The sequence below is a fragment of the Lissotriton helveticus genome, chromosome 4_1 (genome assembly GCF_964261635.1).
Source record: "Lissotriton helveticus chromosome 4_1, aLisHel1.1, whole genome shotgun sequence".
Taxonomy (NCBI): Eukaryota; Metazoa; Chordata; class Amphibia; order Caudata; family Salamandridae; genus Lissotriton; species Lissotriton helveticus.
The window spans coordinates 1,623,641,921-1,623,657,157 of NC_136063.1; the positions used below are offsets into that span (position 1 = coordinate 1,623,641,921).

Genomic DNA, 15,237 nt, shown 5'->3' on the forward strand with positions numbered 1-15,237 from the left:
TCTTTCACATACACTGCACCCTGCCCAAGGGGGTACCTTGAGCCTTCCATGGGGGTGACCAATGTCTACAGAAAGGGGAGGGTTAGGCCTGGTCAGTGGGGACAATGGCCAGGAGGACATGGCAGTTCATAGACTGCACACAGGCACTGCGGTGGGAGGCCTGAGACACCATTTTAGGGCTACTCATGTGGGTGGCACAATCAGTGCCGTAGGCCCACAAGTAGCATTTGTTATCACCAGCCCTGGCACACTCAGTGCACTTTACTAGGGACTTCTTGGTGACACAAATATGCCAATCATGGACAACCAATCACAATAACAATTTACACAGGGAGCACTTGTACTTTGACACTGAACAGCAGTGGCAAAGTGCCCAAAGCATCTAAACCAGCAAAAACGAAATCCAGCACAGCATCAAAAATACATGAGGTAGAGGCAAAAAGATAGGGGGAACCACGCCAAAGATGCCAGGTCTAACACTTCCCTTCAATCATCAGCTTCTGGAGGCTCCAGAGCCCTAGCTTTTGCTTCGTCTTTGACAATCTCTCTTCCCATGTCTTCTCTGCCGCACCATCTCCGCCAAACCAGACTTCAGGGATCTTCAGGCAATCCTGCTTGAGGGGAATGGCAGTGGGTTTCGGGTGTGTGGCGATTGGCCAAAGAGTAGGGTTTCTGACTTGTCGCTGTTGATCTTCACTCCTGGTGACTTTCCAAATTCTATACAAGTCCTTTCCAGCTCTTTCACAGACTGCCTGTCCACAGAGATGTCGTCCATGTAGAGGGAGCACACCACTTCGCCCTTTCCGTTGCTTTTCTGGCCCGTCACTCCTCTGATGTTCCTGTTCTGTCTGATGCGTTCTGCAAGGAGCTCTATCACGCAGATGAACAGAAGAGGGGAGAGCGGGCAACCCTGCCTCACACCTGACAAGATGGGAAAGGGTTTTTTTTCCATCCATTAACCAATGCTGTGCTAGAGATATCTCTATACATTGTAGTCACCATGTTGAATGCATTTTCCTGGTCCAGGCTGAGCAACGCTATCGGAACCTTGCGGCCCTTGATGTACTCGATCGTGTCCCGTAACAGAGCCAGACTGTCTGCAATGTGCCTATCCTGTATCCCACTGGACTGGTCAGTGTGAACTATGTTCGCTATCACCTAATTAAGGCAGTTGGCCATTACCTTTGCCAGTGTTTTTTAATCCACATTAAGGAGCGATATGGGCCTCCAGTTCTTGAGGTCTTTTCTCTGTCCCTTCTGCTTATACAAAAGCGTGCCTTCACACAAGGATTGCAGAATACTGCCCTTGCCCACTATTTCCTCATAGTTGTCCAGCAAGTCTGGCTCGATCAGGTCCCACAGTTCGGCATAAAGTTCCACTGGGAGACCTTCATTTCCAGGGGTCTTGCCTCTCTTAGAGGTCGTAGTGGCCTAGTGCAGCTCCTGTCCTTTGCCCATTCCCACCACTCGCTGGTAGAGTGAAAGAACTCCCTCATGTCTCTCAACTCTATATAGCTCGACTCTGAGGTTTGCCACTAATTCCTTGTTTTCCAGCAACAAGCAGTTCAGATTCCATGATCCTGGGACAGCGGGGAACTTCCCTGTAAGTTCCCCCTTGAAACTGACTGCTCTGTGGTCAGAGAAGTGAACGGCTACCATGGAGCTTCGGCCAGGCTTTACCATTGGGGAGGTGAATAGGAAGTAAATGGGGCCCCAGGGTCCATGTCCTCAACCTCTGCAGTTGCCATGGGTCCGACCTTTGGGATGCCGGTATCTCACTGGGTTACCCTGGGGATTACCGGTTGCCTGCAGGTGTTCCCTGTCCTGAACCAACTAGCAGGCAGCAACTGCCTGCTGTGCATGAAACACTGACTAAACACTCCCAAGAGCTATTGTGAAGGTTGTAGGTGTTTCCACTTAAGCATAAGTCCACTCGCCAGAGGTCTGGGTGTCTGACAGGCCTGTGAAGTATGTTAGGAGGGTTGTTAAACCTCCAGCATTAGTCCGCCCAAACTCCAGGAAAAATAGAGTAACTAGGGAGTGCAATGTTACCAAGCTCTAAGAGCTGACCACAGGGCCTCGGGGTACTATTTTGCGCTCTTAGTGAGCAAATTGACACCAGCATGCTGGTGTCCTTCCTCCTACTTCCTTTAAAGTCAGGTGGTTCCCGAAAATGTGCATACATTTGCATATACAATGCACATTAACTTCACTCGAAAGTCAAAGTCGTAGATCCAGTAAATATCAAAATTTCTCCTACTTGACAGTAGTTTCACTCTTATAAGAACAGATACTACATTTGACTACAGCCTTTACTCCAGCATAGTTTCTTCTTGATCCAGTAGTATACTTGTTGTTGTTGTTGAAAGCTTTTATTCGATATGCAAGATATCTTGAAAGCATACATACACAAGAAACATATTTATAAAACAATGCAATGTATGTCAGACATTTAAATGTTAAAACAGATAAAAATAGAAATATTCCATAATAAATTAGCTAAAAAGTGAATTAAATTGAAACTGAAAGTCTCTTGCAACGAATCAGCCATGCATGTTTTAAAAACTTGGAGACACCACAAACTATTAGAGAGGTAGAATCGGTCATTAAGATCCGTAGTGCGACCAGATGCCTACGTGTTCCCAGGCGTTTAAAAAGGGGTTTGAGCCAATATCTCCTGGGTTTAATATAATCTGGGCACTCAAAGAGTATATGTGCTACAGATTCTGGCCTAGATGGGCAGAGAGCACAAAAAGATGTTCGGTGTGCTCCCTTCCATTTTGCTACAAAGGTCCCAATCGGAAGGGTACCAACCCTAAATTTAGAGTACAGGGACCTGTCAGCTGGAAGGGAGATTAGGTCCAAAAAGGGTTCAAAAACAGCCACATCCTTTAATTCCAGAAAAGATGTGGTCAGATTGCAATGGTGATGGTTCCTGACAAGATTGCCAGAAACCCACTCCCAATATATCTTTTTGAGGTCAGCCTTTGGTGGAGCAGATTTTGAGATCCAACAGTCCCCCAAGCCCAACTCCCCCAAAAGACTTTTTATGTCCCTCAGCCACTTGATCTTGGCCCAACCTCCCATGTCCATTATCTCTGCCAGGCCGTCAGCATAAGACTTCAGCTCCGGGACCCTCCAAATGCGGGACCAAAGAAGCAGTGGACGAAGGCGAGCCTGATCTTTAATACTCTTGCAGCCAATGTCCAGGAGCACCGGGACTGTCGGGGTGCTTAAAGGGAGGACTAGGAGATCCTTCAAGAGTTTATTCTCGGCCTTAGTGAGAGCGTCCATGTTGCAATGACCCCATATCTCTGCCCCATACAATGCTGATGTTACGCCTCTTGCCTTGTAGTTCTCGATTGCAGGGCTCACCGCTTGTCTCGGAGATGCTCGGAATTCTCTGAGCAAGGCACCTCCTACCTTTTTATGGTTGAGGACCATCTTATCAATATGGGCAGACCAGTTCATATTGTCAGTAATACGTAGCCCTAGGTAGTCGAATTCTGAGACTTTCTCCAAGGGGGCAGAGTTCAAGACAGGCGGCTGGCAGCTAGTAGGTCAGCCCAGAATTTTTCCTCCCAGTCCTTCTTCGCGATATGGAGGGACCTGGAGTAAGCCTTCCTAGCCTCTCTGATCTTAATTCGAGATTTAGATTTAACTGCTGCTACCAGTCTGGTCTTGGTTTCTCTACATGTGTGGGTGTACCATCCCTTGGAAACTCCCTGTCTTCCTTTTGTCGCTCGGCTATTTGGGGGAACAGTAAACATTTTGATTAGGACCTCAGTGAGCTCACTAAAGACTCCACACGCCATTCCCAATCCTCCCTCAGAGTTCCCCAAGCTAAGTTGTGCTTGGGCTAACCGGTGCGTAATGGCTGCAACCTTTTCCTCTGAGAGAATCAATTTTGACCACTTTATTTTCCTCCCGCACAAAGCTACTTGTGACTCGCCCAGTTCCACTACAGGGGGGGGGGGGGGGGCAGGCTTCCCCTATCAACTAGCCACCAATGATCTAAGGTGAGGGAAAGTGAGTTGTGATCGCTCTCTATTGAGGGGACCACAGACATATCCTTCACCGAATTCCACAAACACACATCAAGCAAGATGTAGTCAATTCTTGATGTGTGGTTGGGCCTGTTGTATGTGTGTACCCCCCCCCCTTGTCCGACTCTGTCCTCCCATTAAGAGCCCTTAAGTTAAACTCCAAGCTGAGGGTATACACCTGCAGGGCCACCTCGGTCCACCTCTTAATGGGGGCTATTTCAAGGGCAGGGATTCCCCTCCTAGCATCCTCCTCAGCCTGGTCCAGGGAAACATCCGAGCCTAGAGGCTCGAATGTGCAGTTAATGTCTCCGGCAACCAGGGTACAAGCCTTGTATGGAGTTGATCTCAAGAGATCATCCAATAGGGCAATTGTTGGAGACTGCCTTCCCCCCTTAGTGCCACGTGCATAGATGTTAAAGATGTTCAAAATGGCACGACCCCTGGAGTCCTTCAAGGTAATATTTAGGATGTCCGGGCTACCAATCTGATGCTCCCTCGTCCTACAATTCAATGCGGCAGCCACCCAGATAAGGAGGCCACCAGATGGGCGTCCCCTCCAGTAGTATACTGATCTGATAGGGCCAGAGCTATCATATGTATACCCCAAAATGCCTTTGATGTAGGGGTGACTTCAAAAGAGCCTTCAGAAGTGCACAAGGATCCCCTTGAGTCCAGCCGTGGCTCCAGACTACCAGTAGCGGGTAAATCAGGACTTTGTGTGAGAGCAGGGCACAGCCTATTCAGAGGTAAATGTGAACCACCTCTCCCCTTCTCAGCCCAGGTCAGCTATCAGTGTGTAGTTGAATGCAGATGTATCCCATCATATTCAGCCCTTCCTGTGAGGTAGCTGTCTAGAGAGTATGCACAAACTGTAGCTGTCACCCGGCCCATACGTGGATTGGAGACAGGCTGCAGGCACACAGAGCTAAGTAAGGAGCAGAGAAGTGTCCACTTTCTAAAAGTGGCATTTCTAAACTAGTAGTGTTAGATCTAACTTTACTAGAAGAAAAGATTCATCATTACTTTTCGAACCATACCAAACATGACAAAGCTATTCCTCTCTGATCAGGAATTACCACTTCAAAGCATATAAGGGAATTCCCAATGGTGGCCTATGGAAGGAGTAGGCCTCACAGCCATGAAAAACGAATATAGTTGGTTGTGACTGCCAGACATCTAAAACTTAAAAGTACATGTCCTGCCTTTTAGTTACACAGCACCCTGCCCTTAGGTTCACTTAGGGCCTACCTTACGTGTAACTTATTTCTAATAAAATGGGAGTTTAAGGCTTGGCAAGAAGTTTTAAATCTCAAGTTGATGTGGCAGTGAACTGCACACACAGGCGTTGCAATGGCAGGCCTGAGATAAGTTTGAAATGCTATTTGGGTGGGTGGCACAATTAGTGCTACCGGCCCTCTAGTAGCATTTAGAGTACAGGACCTGGGTATAAGATATACCACTTTACAAGGCACTTTTAGTAAACTAAATTCGCCATTCAGGTATATACCAATGTCACTATGTTTTAGGGGAGAAGCATGTGCACTTTAGCACTTGTTAGCAGTGGTAAGGTGCTCAGAGTCCTAAAGCCAACAAAAAGTTACAGCAAAAAGTGTGAGGCAAAAGGTTGGGAGAAGACCACCCAAGGATGACAGGTCCAAAATCAGGGTTCACACTTTTTCCCTATTTCCCCACCAGCCAAGAAAGGTGTGGCCAAAAAACACACCAGAACCTGCATATGTACTCAAAGATGGGGGTTTTCTATGTATTTGGCACACACTAACAACTTATACTGAATCACAAACTCCGCATAATTGATTGATGAGCTAAAAATTACTGCATTATGTAGCCAAGTATAAATAATGCTGATTTTATGGATGATGTGGGCACCTTACACCCATGAGCTGTGATGCCACTGCACCAGCTAAACCATTGATAGCTACACTGTTTACAGACAATTAACCTCATGGCTGCTGGAGCTATTCCCCTGCTGTGCTGGGCCATAATAAAAATGGGTGTGGTCATGACAAGCTCAGCTCGTCATGAGCACCTGAGAGGTATATGCCATGACGAGCTGAGCTCGTCATGAGCACCGGAGGTGCTAGTTGGGTGAAGAGAAAAGCACCAATGTCCCACTTAGGAATACAGCGTTGAAACTGATGTGGGGTTTCTTGTTTTTCCTTTCAACGGGGACATGACCTTCCATTCAAACTGGAGTAGTTCAGTTGGAACAGGACCAAGACTTATTTGCATATGGCTATTACCTGTCTGTAGTGAGCAAATAAATGATGAACTCTAAGGGGGTCCAGCAAATAAACGATGAATCCTAATTGGGGGTTCAGCAAATAAACGGTGGAATACAATGTGGTCCAGCAAATGAACAATAGACACTAGACATCCAGTGATTAAACGATGGACTATAATGTGGTCCAGTGAATAAACTCTGGACTCTAATGTGGTCCAGCGAATATACGGTGGACTCTAATGTGGTCCAGGGAATAAACAATGGACTATAATGTGGTCCAGTAAATAAACGATGGACTATAATGTGGCTCAGTAAATAAACGATAGACTTTAATGTGGCTCAGTAAATAAATGATGGACTATAATGTGGTTCAGTGAATAAACTCTGGACTCCAATGTGGTCCAGCGAATAAACAATGGACTATAATGTGGTCCAGTAAATAAACGATGGACTATAATGTGGCTCAGTAAATAAACGACAGACTTTAATGTGGCTCAGTAAATAAATGATGGACTATAATGTGGTTCAGTGAATAAACTCTGGACTCCAATGTGGTCCAGCGAATCTACGGTGGACTCTAATGTGGTCCAGCGGATAAACGATGGAGTATAATGTGGTCCAGTAAATAAAGAATGGACTATAATGTGGTCCAGTGAATAAACGATGGACTATAATGTGGTCCAGCGTAATATCCAGCAGCTGAGATCATTTCAAGCATTCCACCCACCACTTTTTAGCTTTTCTCACTTTGGCCCTAATTATGTGCGCCCTATGTCCTTTATTTCCCCCGCATGCTGTGAAATTGCTGATACTAAGGGTCCCAGTAATTTAGGGAGGGTAATTAACAGGCATTACAACATTTTGGGGGATGACATGCAGAAATGAGGACCATACTGGTTTATTCCCAATAAAAGGTGACTTTTAACCAGGCCTTGTCTGTCATAATACCATGTGCATCTCCCCCTCACATCAATGAAGTGGAAGTGCTAAAATGTCGAAAAAGAGAATGCCCAGATTGGCCCCCCTAAAAATACAAAAAAACGTGATGCACCATTACCCCTATAGCTTAAAGAGCATCATGGAAGCGTCCATTCCTGCTCAGGGGAAGTATTTTTGCGCGGCGCATTATTGCCAGCTGTTGACCTAACACAACTTTACAAAATATGCACAGACTGGAGACAACAAACTACACATAAAATAAAAGCATGCCCTCTCACTCAGTTTGCCATCTTGCTTTTCTGTCCCTGTTTGCGATAAACAGAACTGCAACAAGCTGCACATGAGCTCATAGCATTTGACTGCTTGTTTGTTGTTGTTTTTAGTAAATAAAAAAAATCTGGGGTACTAATTCCCTGCTAAATGAAAAGGCTTTTCTGTGTGCCTGTGGGTCAGTGGACACATGAGGTAATCCGCTAACAACTATGGCTGGCAGCATCTCTGCAACATCTGTGCCGCCCTGACTAGCAGACAAGCGGGCAAGGGGAGAGGGAGGAGTTGGCCTAACGGCTAGAGCGGTTGATCTCGAATCTGGGGAACTGGGTTGAGTCTCGGCAATGACACTGAACATCCTTTGATTCTGGGCAAATCACTTAATCTCCCCTGCCTAACAAAAAATATTAATGTGTCCTCATGTAATGCAACTGGTGCTATGTAAAGCGCTCTGATACCAGATTCGGGTCAAGTTTGCGCTATATAAAACTCTGTTTAAAAAAAAAGGTTGATGTCTTCTTTAGTCTGGATTTTGAGACCCAGCCTTCCTTTAGTCCAAATGGTGACATTTCTAAGCTTTTAATATTGACTATCTGTTCCCTAAAATGGGATACAATCCAAATCGAAAATCAATTCACAAATGATATTCCCTATCTTTTGACCAAAATTGTTTCTCTCTTGGGTGTTTCCAAATGAGATGGCATGATGGTCGATGTAGGTTCAGTGGGGTGCAACTTGCTCAGGGGCTAACGCAGGCCCTGGGTTGCAGCCCCTGCAGCCCCTGCAACCCTTCAAGTGCGCCCAACCGTTGAAAGGGCCTGCCCAAGGCCAATGAATGTCTGTGAGATATAGGAGAATCGGGGGTCCTTCTTGTCAATCTGCGGGAGGGGCGTCATTTTACGTTCTGCCACTGCTCTGCTTTCGCCTTGCAGGTCGATTCTACTTTTTCATCCCCCAGGCGCAAAAAAACATACAACTTCGCTTCTCTGATCCATTTGTGACTCGCCACCTTCACTTCTCCTACCACACAGCGCCTTGAGGCAGCACAGCGTTGTACAAGTGCATTCAGGAATTCATCTCCTCCGAAGAGCAGTCCACAGCTCGGAGGCAGGGCTGTGAAGTTGTGGCCCTTTGTTTTTCATAGCCCTCTCTCCCAAGGAGCAGACCGACGCGTTCCCAGTGACTGCTGGGTGTCTCTGTGTAAACATGCGACGTCTCAGCCTCTGAGATTCTGTGTCCCTGGCCGTCATGTGGCGACGACGCCTCTTTTCCCTCACTCGCCTGCCAATGTTCCCGCCTGTCACTCGCGCTTCTGGCAGAGCGGGCAAGGTTTGCCAGGAGGGGGTGAAGTCCCGGGAAGAGGTAGACCAGGGCAAGAGCAGGGAATAGGGGGGCGCCCGGCTAAACTGCAACGGGGATGCGAGAGTAGAGGGAGAGTGAAGGGGAGAGGTTATACCAGGGGTGACGAGAGTGTCGTGATTGGGAGGTCGGGAGACAGCAGGAAATGAAAGAGTCCAGTAACTCTCTGAGGAGGGTTGTTGACAACAGTGTGGCGAGAGTGCAGACACCAGCAATCGAAAAAGCAAGAAAGGGGGTTCGGAGGACGCGCAGTCCCACAGTGTAACTTGGGGTGAAAAGAGAGAGGAGAGATAGAAGATCAGGGTGAGATAGCGTACTGTCAGAGTGTGACAGGGCGAGGAGAGACAAACAGAGAGGAACAGAAAGGACAGGGAGCGAGCAGAAAGTGACGGGGTGCTGTCACAGTGTGGTGGGGGTAAAGAGAGGGAGAGAGAAAGAACAGGGGAAGAGCAGAGAGGGCGCATGGTGTCAAAGTGTGGGAGGAGTTGATGAAGTGAGGAAGAGGAGATGAAAGGGGGGAGAACCGTCGCACTGTGATAGAGGGTGAGGGGAAGGACAGAGGATAGCGGGGAGAGAGGCCGCGCTCACAACCTGTGACAAGAGATTAGGAGAGGGGAGCGGGAGCTAAAACAAGAGCAGGGGGCGGGCGAAGGGTGCCAGGGGTTCATAGGTGAGGAGGGACCGCGGGAGAGCAGGGGAGGGAAGGAAGGAGATTAGTCACGCTGCGATAGTGGGAGAAGAAAGTGAGGCGGGGGCCCGGGGAGCGCGTGGAGAGAGGGCGCTCTGGAAGTGTCACAGTGCGAAGAAAGTGAGGGAGAGTCGCGGAGCCGCGGGTGGCGCCTCGAAGTGTGCCAAGGGGCGCAGCGAGTGCAGCACGAGGGGGCGGCTCGGGGCTCCCTGGTGCATTGCGCCTCCACGAGTGCCAAGAGGCGCAGCGGGTGCCAGGGACGGCTCGGACTCCAATAGCAGCCGGTCCGCCCTCCAGCCCGACCAGGACCCTCCATCCATCGGACCGACTGATTGTGCGCCGGGCTTACAGGACACAATCCCGAGCGGTGGCTTTCAATCCGCAGCTCAGGGTAATCCTCAGGGGATGGCGGGCGGCGGCCCCCAGTGCCCACCTGGAGCTGGCCCCGGCCGCACGCAGCGCCTCTAACCGGGGAGGAGCTGCAGGGATGCGCGCGGCCCCCGGACTCTGGTGAAACTTGGCAAAGAGGGGCATGCGAGCCGGAGCCCGAGCCCCCCGACCCGCCGCAGCCATGGAGTCCCCCACCAAGGAGATCGAGGACTTCGAGAGCAACTCCTTGAAATACCTGCAGCCAGAGCAGATCGAGAAGATCTGGCTGCGGCTCCGGGGGCTGTGAGTATGCCCCCCTGCCCCTCGCTGTGTGTGCTGCCTGTGCTGTGCTGCCATCCATGCTGCCACCGCTGGACCACCTCCACGCCCCTGTCTGTGTCCGCAGCATCACCCACCCGCTTCCATACTAAACCCACTTACCTCTCTCCCATTCACTGCAATGGCTGGCTCTCATCACCGCGCTAATATTAACTCGACATCCCCTCTCTCCCTTCAACTTGAGTGACTGGCTCACATCCCCTCTCTCCCTTCAACTTGAGTGACTATCTCACACCCCTCACTCCCTTTAACCCAAGTGACTGGCTCACATCCCCACTCACCCTTTAACTTGAGTGACTGGCTGACTTCACCTCACTCCCATTAACTTGAGTAACCGGCTTGCAACTCCTCTCTCTGTTTAAGTCGAGTGACTGTCTCACATCAATCTCCTATTAACTTGAGTGACTGGCTCACACCCCCCCTCTCTCCCATTAACTTGAGTGACTGACTTACAACACCAGTCTCCCATTAACTCGAGTGACTGACTAACATCTCTTCCCTCCCTAAAACTCGAGTGATTGGCTCACATCCCCTCTCTCCCTTTAACTCCTCTGACTGGCTCCAACCACTTCTCTCCCATTAACTTGAGTGACTGACTTACATCACCTCTCTCCCATTAACTTGAGTGATTGGTTCACATCACCTCCCTCCCTTTAACTCGAGTGATTGGCTCACATCACCTCTCTCCCATTAACTTGAGTGACTGGCTCACATCACCTCCTCCCATTAACTTGAGTGACTGGCTCACATCAATCTCCCGTTAACTCGAGTGACTGGCTCGCATCACCTCTCTCCCATTAACTTGAGTGACTGACTCACATCACCTCCCTCCTTTAACTCGAGTGACTGGCTCACATCAATCTCCCATTAACTTGAGTGACTGACTCACATCACCTCCCTCCTTTAACTCGAGTGACTGGCTCACATCAATCTTCCATTAACTTGAGTAACCGGCTTGCAACTCCTCTCTCTGTTTAAGTCGAGTGACTGTCTCACATCAATCTCCTATTAACTTGAGTGACTGGCTCACACCCCCCCTCTCTCCCATTAACTTGAGTGACTGACTTACAACACCAGTCTCCCATTAACTCGAGTGACTGACTAACATCTCTTCCCTCCCTAAAACTCGAGTGATTGGCTCACATCCCCTCTCTCCCTTTAACTCCTCTGACTGGCTCCAACCACTTCTCTCCCATTAACTTGAGTGACTGACTTACATCACCTCTCTCCCATTAACTTGAGTGATTGGTTCACATCACCTCCCTCCCTTTAACTCGAGTGATTGGCTCACATCACCTCTCTCCCATTAACTTGAGTGACTGGCTCACATCACCTCCTCCCATTAACTTGAGTGACTGGCTCACATCAATCTCCCGTTAACTCGAGTGACTGGCTCGCATCACCTCTCTCCCATTAACTTGAGTGACTGACTCACATCACCTCCCTCCTTTAACTCGAGTGACTGGCTCACATCAATCTTCCATTAACTCGAGTGACTGGCTCACATCACCTCCCTCTCTTTAACTTGAGTGATTGGCTCACATCACCTCTCTCCCTTTAACTCCTCTGACTGGCTCCCATCACCTCCCTCCCTTTAACTCGAGTGACTAGCTCGCTTCACCTCTCTCCCATTAATTTGAGTGACTGACTCACATCACCTCCCTCCCTTTAACTCGAGTGACTGGCTCACATCAATCTCCCATTAACTCGAGTGACTGACTCACATCACCTTCCTCCCTTTAACTTGAGTGACTGGCTCACATCACCTCTCTCCCTTTAACTCCTCTGACTGGCTCCCATCACCTCTCTCCCATTCGCTAGAGTGACTGGCTCACATCCCCTCTCTCCCTTTAACTCCACTGATTGGCTCACATCACCTCCCTCCCATTAATTTGAGTGACTTGCTCCCATCCCCTCTCTCCCTTTAACTCGAGTGACTGGCTCGCAACCCCTCGCTCCCTTTAACCCAAGCGATTGGCTTACATCCCCTCTCTCCCATTAACTTGAGTGATTGGCTTACATCCCCTCACTCCCTTTAACTCGAGTGATTGGCTTACACCAATCCCCTCGCTCCCGTTAACTTGAGTGACTGGCTCACATCCACTCTCTCCCTTTAACTCATGTGATTGGCTCACATCACCTTGCTCCCATTAACTCCTGTGACTAACTTACATCACCTCTCTCCCATTAACTTGTGAGCCATTGCTCACATTCCCTCACTCCCTTTAACTCGAGTGACTGGCTCACATCCCCTCTCTCCCTTTAACTCATTTGATTGGCGCACATAATTTCTCTCCCATTAACTTGAGCGACTGGCTTCTTTAACAGCTAGATCATTCGTGGACATACGAACAGACAATGCATGCCCATGCAACACCCAGACATTCCAGCACATGTCAGTTTGTACACTAAACCCAGAAAGGTCACATGGTACATGAGCGACACTTGGACAGAGATCTCATACCCATCCACGGCAAGTTTGAGTGGCTCCTTCTGTCCTGTTTTTTTCACGGCAGGTTTGTGTGGTTCCTACAGTTCAGTTTTTTCCCTGTACAATCTGACACTTGCTGTTTTGGTTTTCTCTTCAAGGCTGGTGGGCAGCAAAAGCAAGCTTACAGACTGTTACAAAAAAAAACCTGGACTGGCGATCTACATCCAGGTGGCATAGGGTAACTCAGTGTCTCGGTCTGTTTGGTCGTCCTGCAGGCGAGCATTCCATTCCCTGCTTCCCCTAGTGACCAGACGCCTCGTGTGATTCGGGGCAACTCGTGATCTCCCTGGGCCTCGTCCTCCCAAGTGCAGACATTGCTTAGAAATACTTCGCCTACACACTACAGTAAACCAGTACACTGCTCGCCCATAAATTGACGGCCACACACGTCACTGCACATGCATTATGGGGTGTTCATGGCCTCGCATTTAGGAAAAACCTGGTGCACAGGAGCAGATGCTGCCTGGGCCCTCTTCAAGAGTAACGTATACAATAATGTGTGCAGGTGTTTGTATGTATGCTTCCTCGCCAAGATGCAGCGCCGTACATATATCAGAGCCTTCTATAAATTAAATGTGCGGCACTCAGTTTATCAAACGCAGAATTACAGAGATGACTCCATTTGAAAGTGTAAACTGCCGGACATGCACGGAACTCTGCAGCAGGTGCATAGCCCGCTGAGCATTCTGTTGGTTTTTGACATCGTTTACAGAGTCCCAGCAAAACTGACATGAAAGCAGGAGGGGGGGGGGGGGTTGGAACCCATGCCCACCGGATATTTAGTGACAGCTTGCCGTAAATGGAGTGCAGGTGAGCCTGTAAATGCCTGGTCCCCGCTGCAATTACACCTGCGGCCGCAATGCCAATCAGTGTTGACTCCATGCGGTTCTGAATGAAAAGAGGGCGCGCGCACACGCGTCACGCGGATATTATAACGCAAAACACACGTCGAGGACGCCGCGACGCTGTCCATGATCGAAAGGCACACACGGGGCTGGTGTTTGCTTGGCAGCTCGTATAGTAGGTTGGCTTTACAGATTGCTTGTAGGAGGTGGAGCGAGCTTACCACTATTCTTGAAAGCGCCTAGAAGCCATATTTACGGTGTCGTATACAAATTATATAAATGAAACATAAAATAAAAATCAAATTTTTTAGGAGTTGGCAAGGTGTTGAGTTTCTTTCCAAAGTTAATAAAGGGGCTGCGCAGTGCTGGTTAAATAGGCAGAGGCAGCATTTCCCAGGCACGGCCGGAAACGCGGGGCTCGCGTCAGTCACATAAGCAAGCAGCAGGACCCCCGCGGGCCCCACGAGTGCAATCCGCCGGCGTCTTTGAAAACGTGGTTCAATGTCTTTTTGTAGTAATGAGTGTTTGGGGGTAAAAAGTGCATACACGGATGTGCAGCTGGGAAAGGCAGGTTTGTGGAAGAAATTGGGCGTGCGTGAAGTGTGAGTGTGTATTTGAAGTGTGTATGTGAGAAGTGAGTGAAGAGCGTGCGCGTGTGAAATCAGCGTGAATGTGTGTGTTCCTGAGTGTCTGTGGAAAGATAGTGTGTATGCATGGACGCGCGGCTGACTGTGTATGAAAAATAGTGCACAGATGTGTGCCTATTAGGAAAGCATTTTCTGTGTGCCCCAGAGACTGCGTGCACCCGCAGACCCCTCGAGAAGTCCCATGCCAGGTGTCAGAAGTCCATCATGTCCTGTTTTCTTACTTTGTCCTCTGGTATTTGTGATGATATTCTGTGAATTACATGTCAAAGGACAATTTGGTGAAAAAAAAAAAAATATATATATATATATATATGTATGTGTATATATATATATATATATATATATATATATATATATATATATATATATATATATATATATATATATGAAATACAGCAATCTTCATGGTTCATATGACCACGGGTCCGTGCACCTGTTGCACCAATGGAAGCCACGCCTCTTGCGACCTACAGCACCCCCACGTGTTTGAGAGGTGCGTCTTTTGTCATTAGCTTTGCAGTTGGATGCGGTCTGCGCCATAATATTCTACAACGACGACACTCTTACTGATCTTGTGTGGTGTTGAGACTGAAGACATTTGTGCCATTATCATAGTCTTCAGGTGGCCTATTTGTATTTACCCGTTATAAGTACAGGACTACAAGTCCCAGAATGCCAAGTAAAAGGAATGGATCTGCCACACCTGCTGGACGTGGGTCTTCCTGCGAGCTCTGCGTGTGTGCGTTGCTGAAGAGGCGTGCGCACGTGTCAGGAGAGCGTGGTCCTGCGCGTGTGTTTGTATTCCATGCTTACCCAAGCGTCTTATCAAGAGACATTGTGCATGGGCTGAGCAGGCTGTACATGGGAACTTACTGGCAAACGTGCACGTGAAACAGATGGCGCGAAGGAGGGAAGAGGAGCGAGTGGGACGACACATGACAGGACGGTTTGCAACAGCTTTGCGTTGTGGAGTTTACAACTGCAAGGGGCAGTGCATGCTTC

At 48.7% G+C, this 15,237-nt stretch overlaps 1 protein-coding gene across 7 annotated transcripts in view; it reads left to right on the forward strand.

The window, feature by feature from the left end:
• Positions 1 to 15,237, forward strand: part of PDE1C (phosphodiesterase 1C) — a 1,852,914-nt gene that overhangs the window by 705,394 nt on the left and 1,132,283 nt on the right. Inside the window, exon 1 of one of the 7 annotated variants that reach the window (XM_078688256.1) lies at positions 8,927 to 10,216. The exons of 4 other annotated variants lie outside the window; for them this stretch is intronic. In XM_078688256.1, coding sequence (XP_078544382.1) covers positions 10,077 to 10,216 — 140 coding nt within the window. In that variant the 5' untranslated portion in view covers positions 8,927 to 10,076. Of the gene's footprint in view, positions 1 to 8,926; positions 10,217 to 15,237 lie in introns of those variants that run through there. 2 more of the 7 variants (XM_078688257.1, XM_078688259.1) reach the window with 2 other exon arrangements.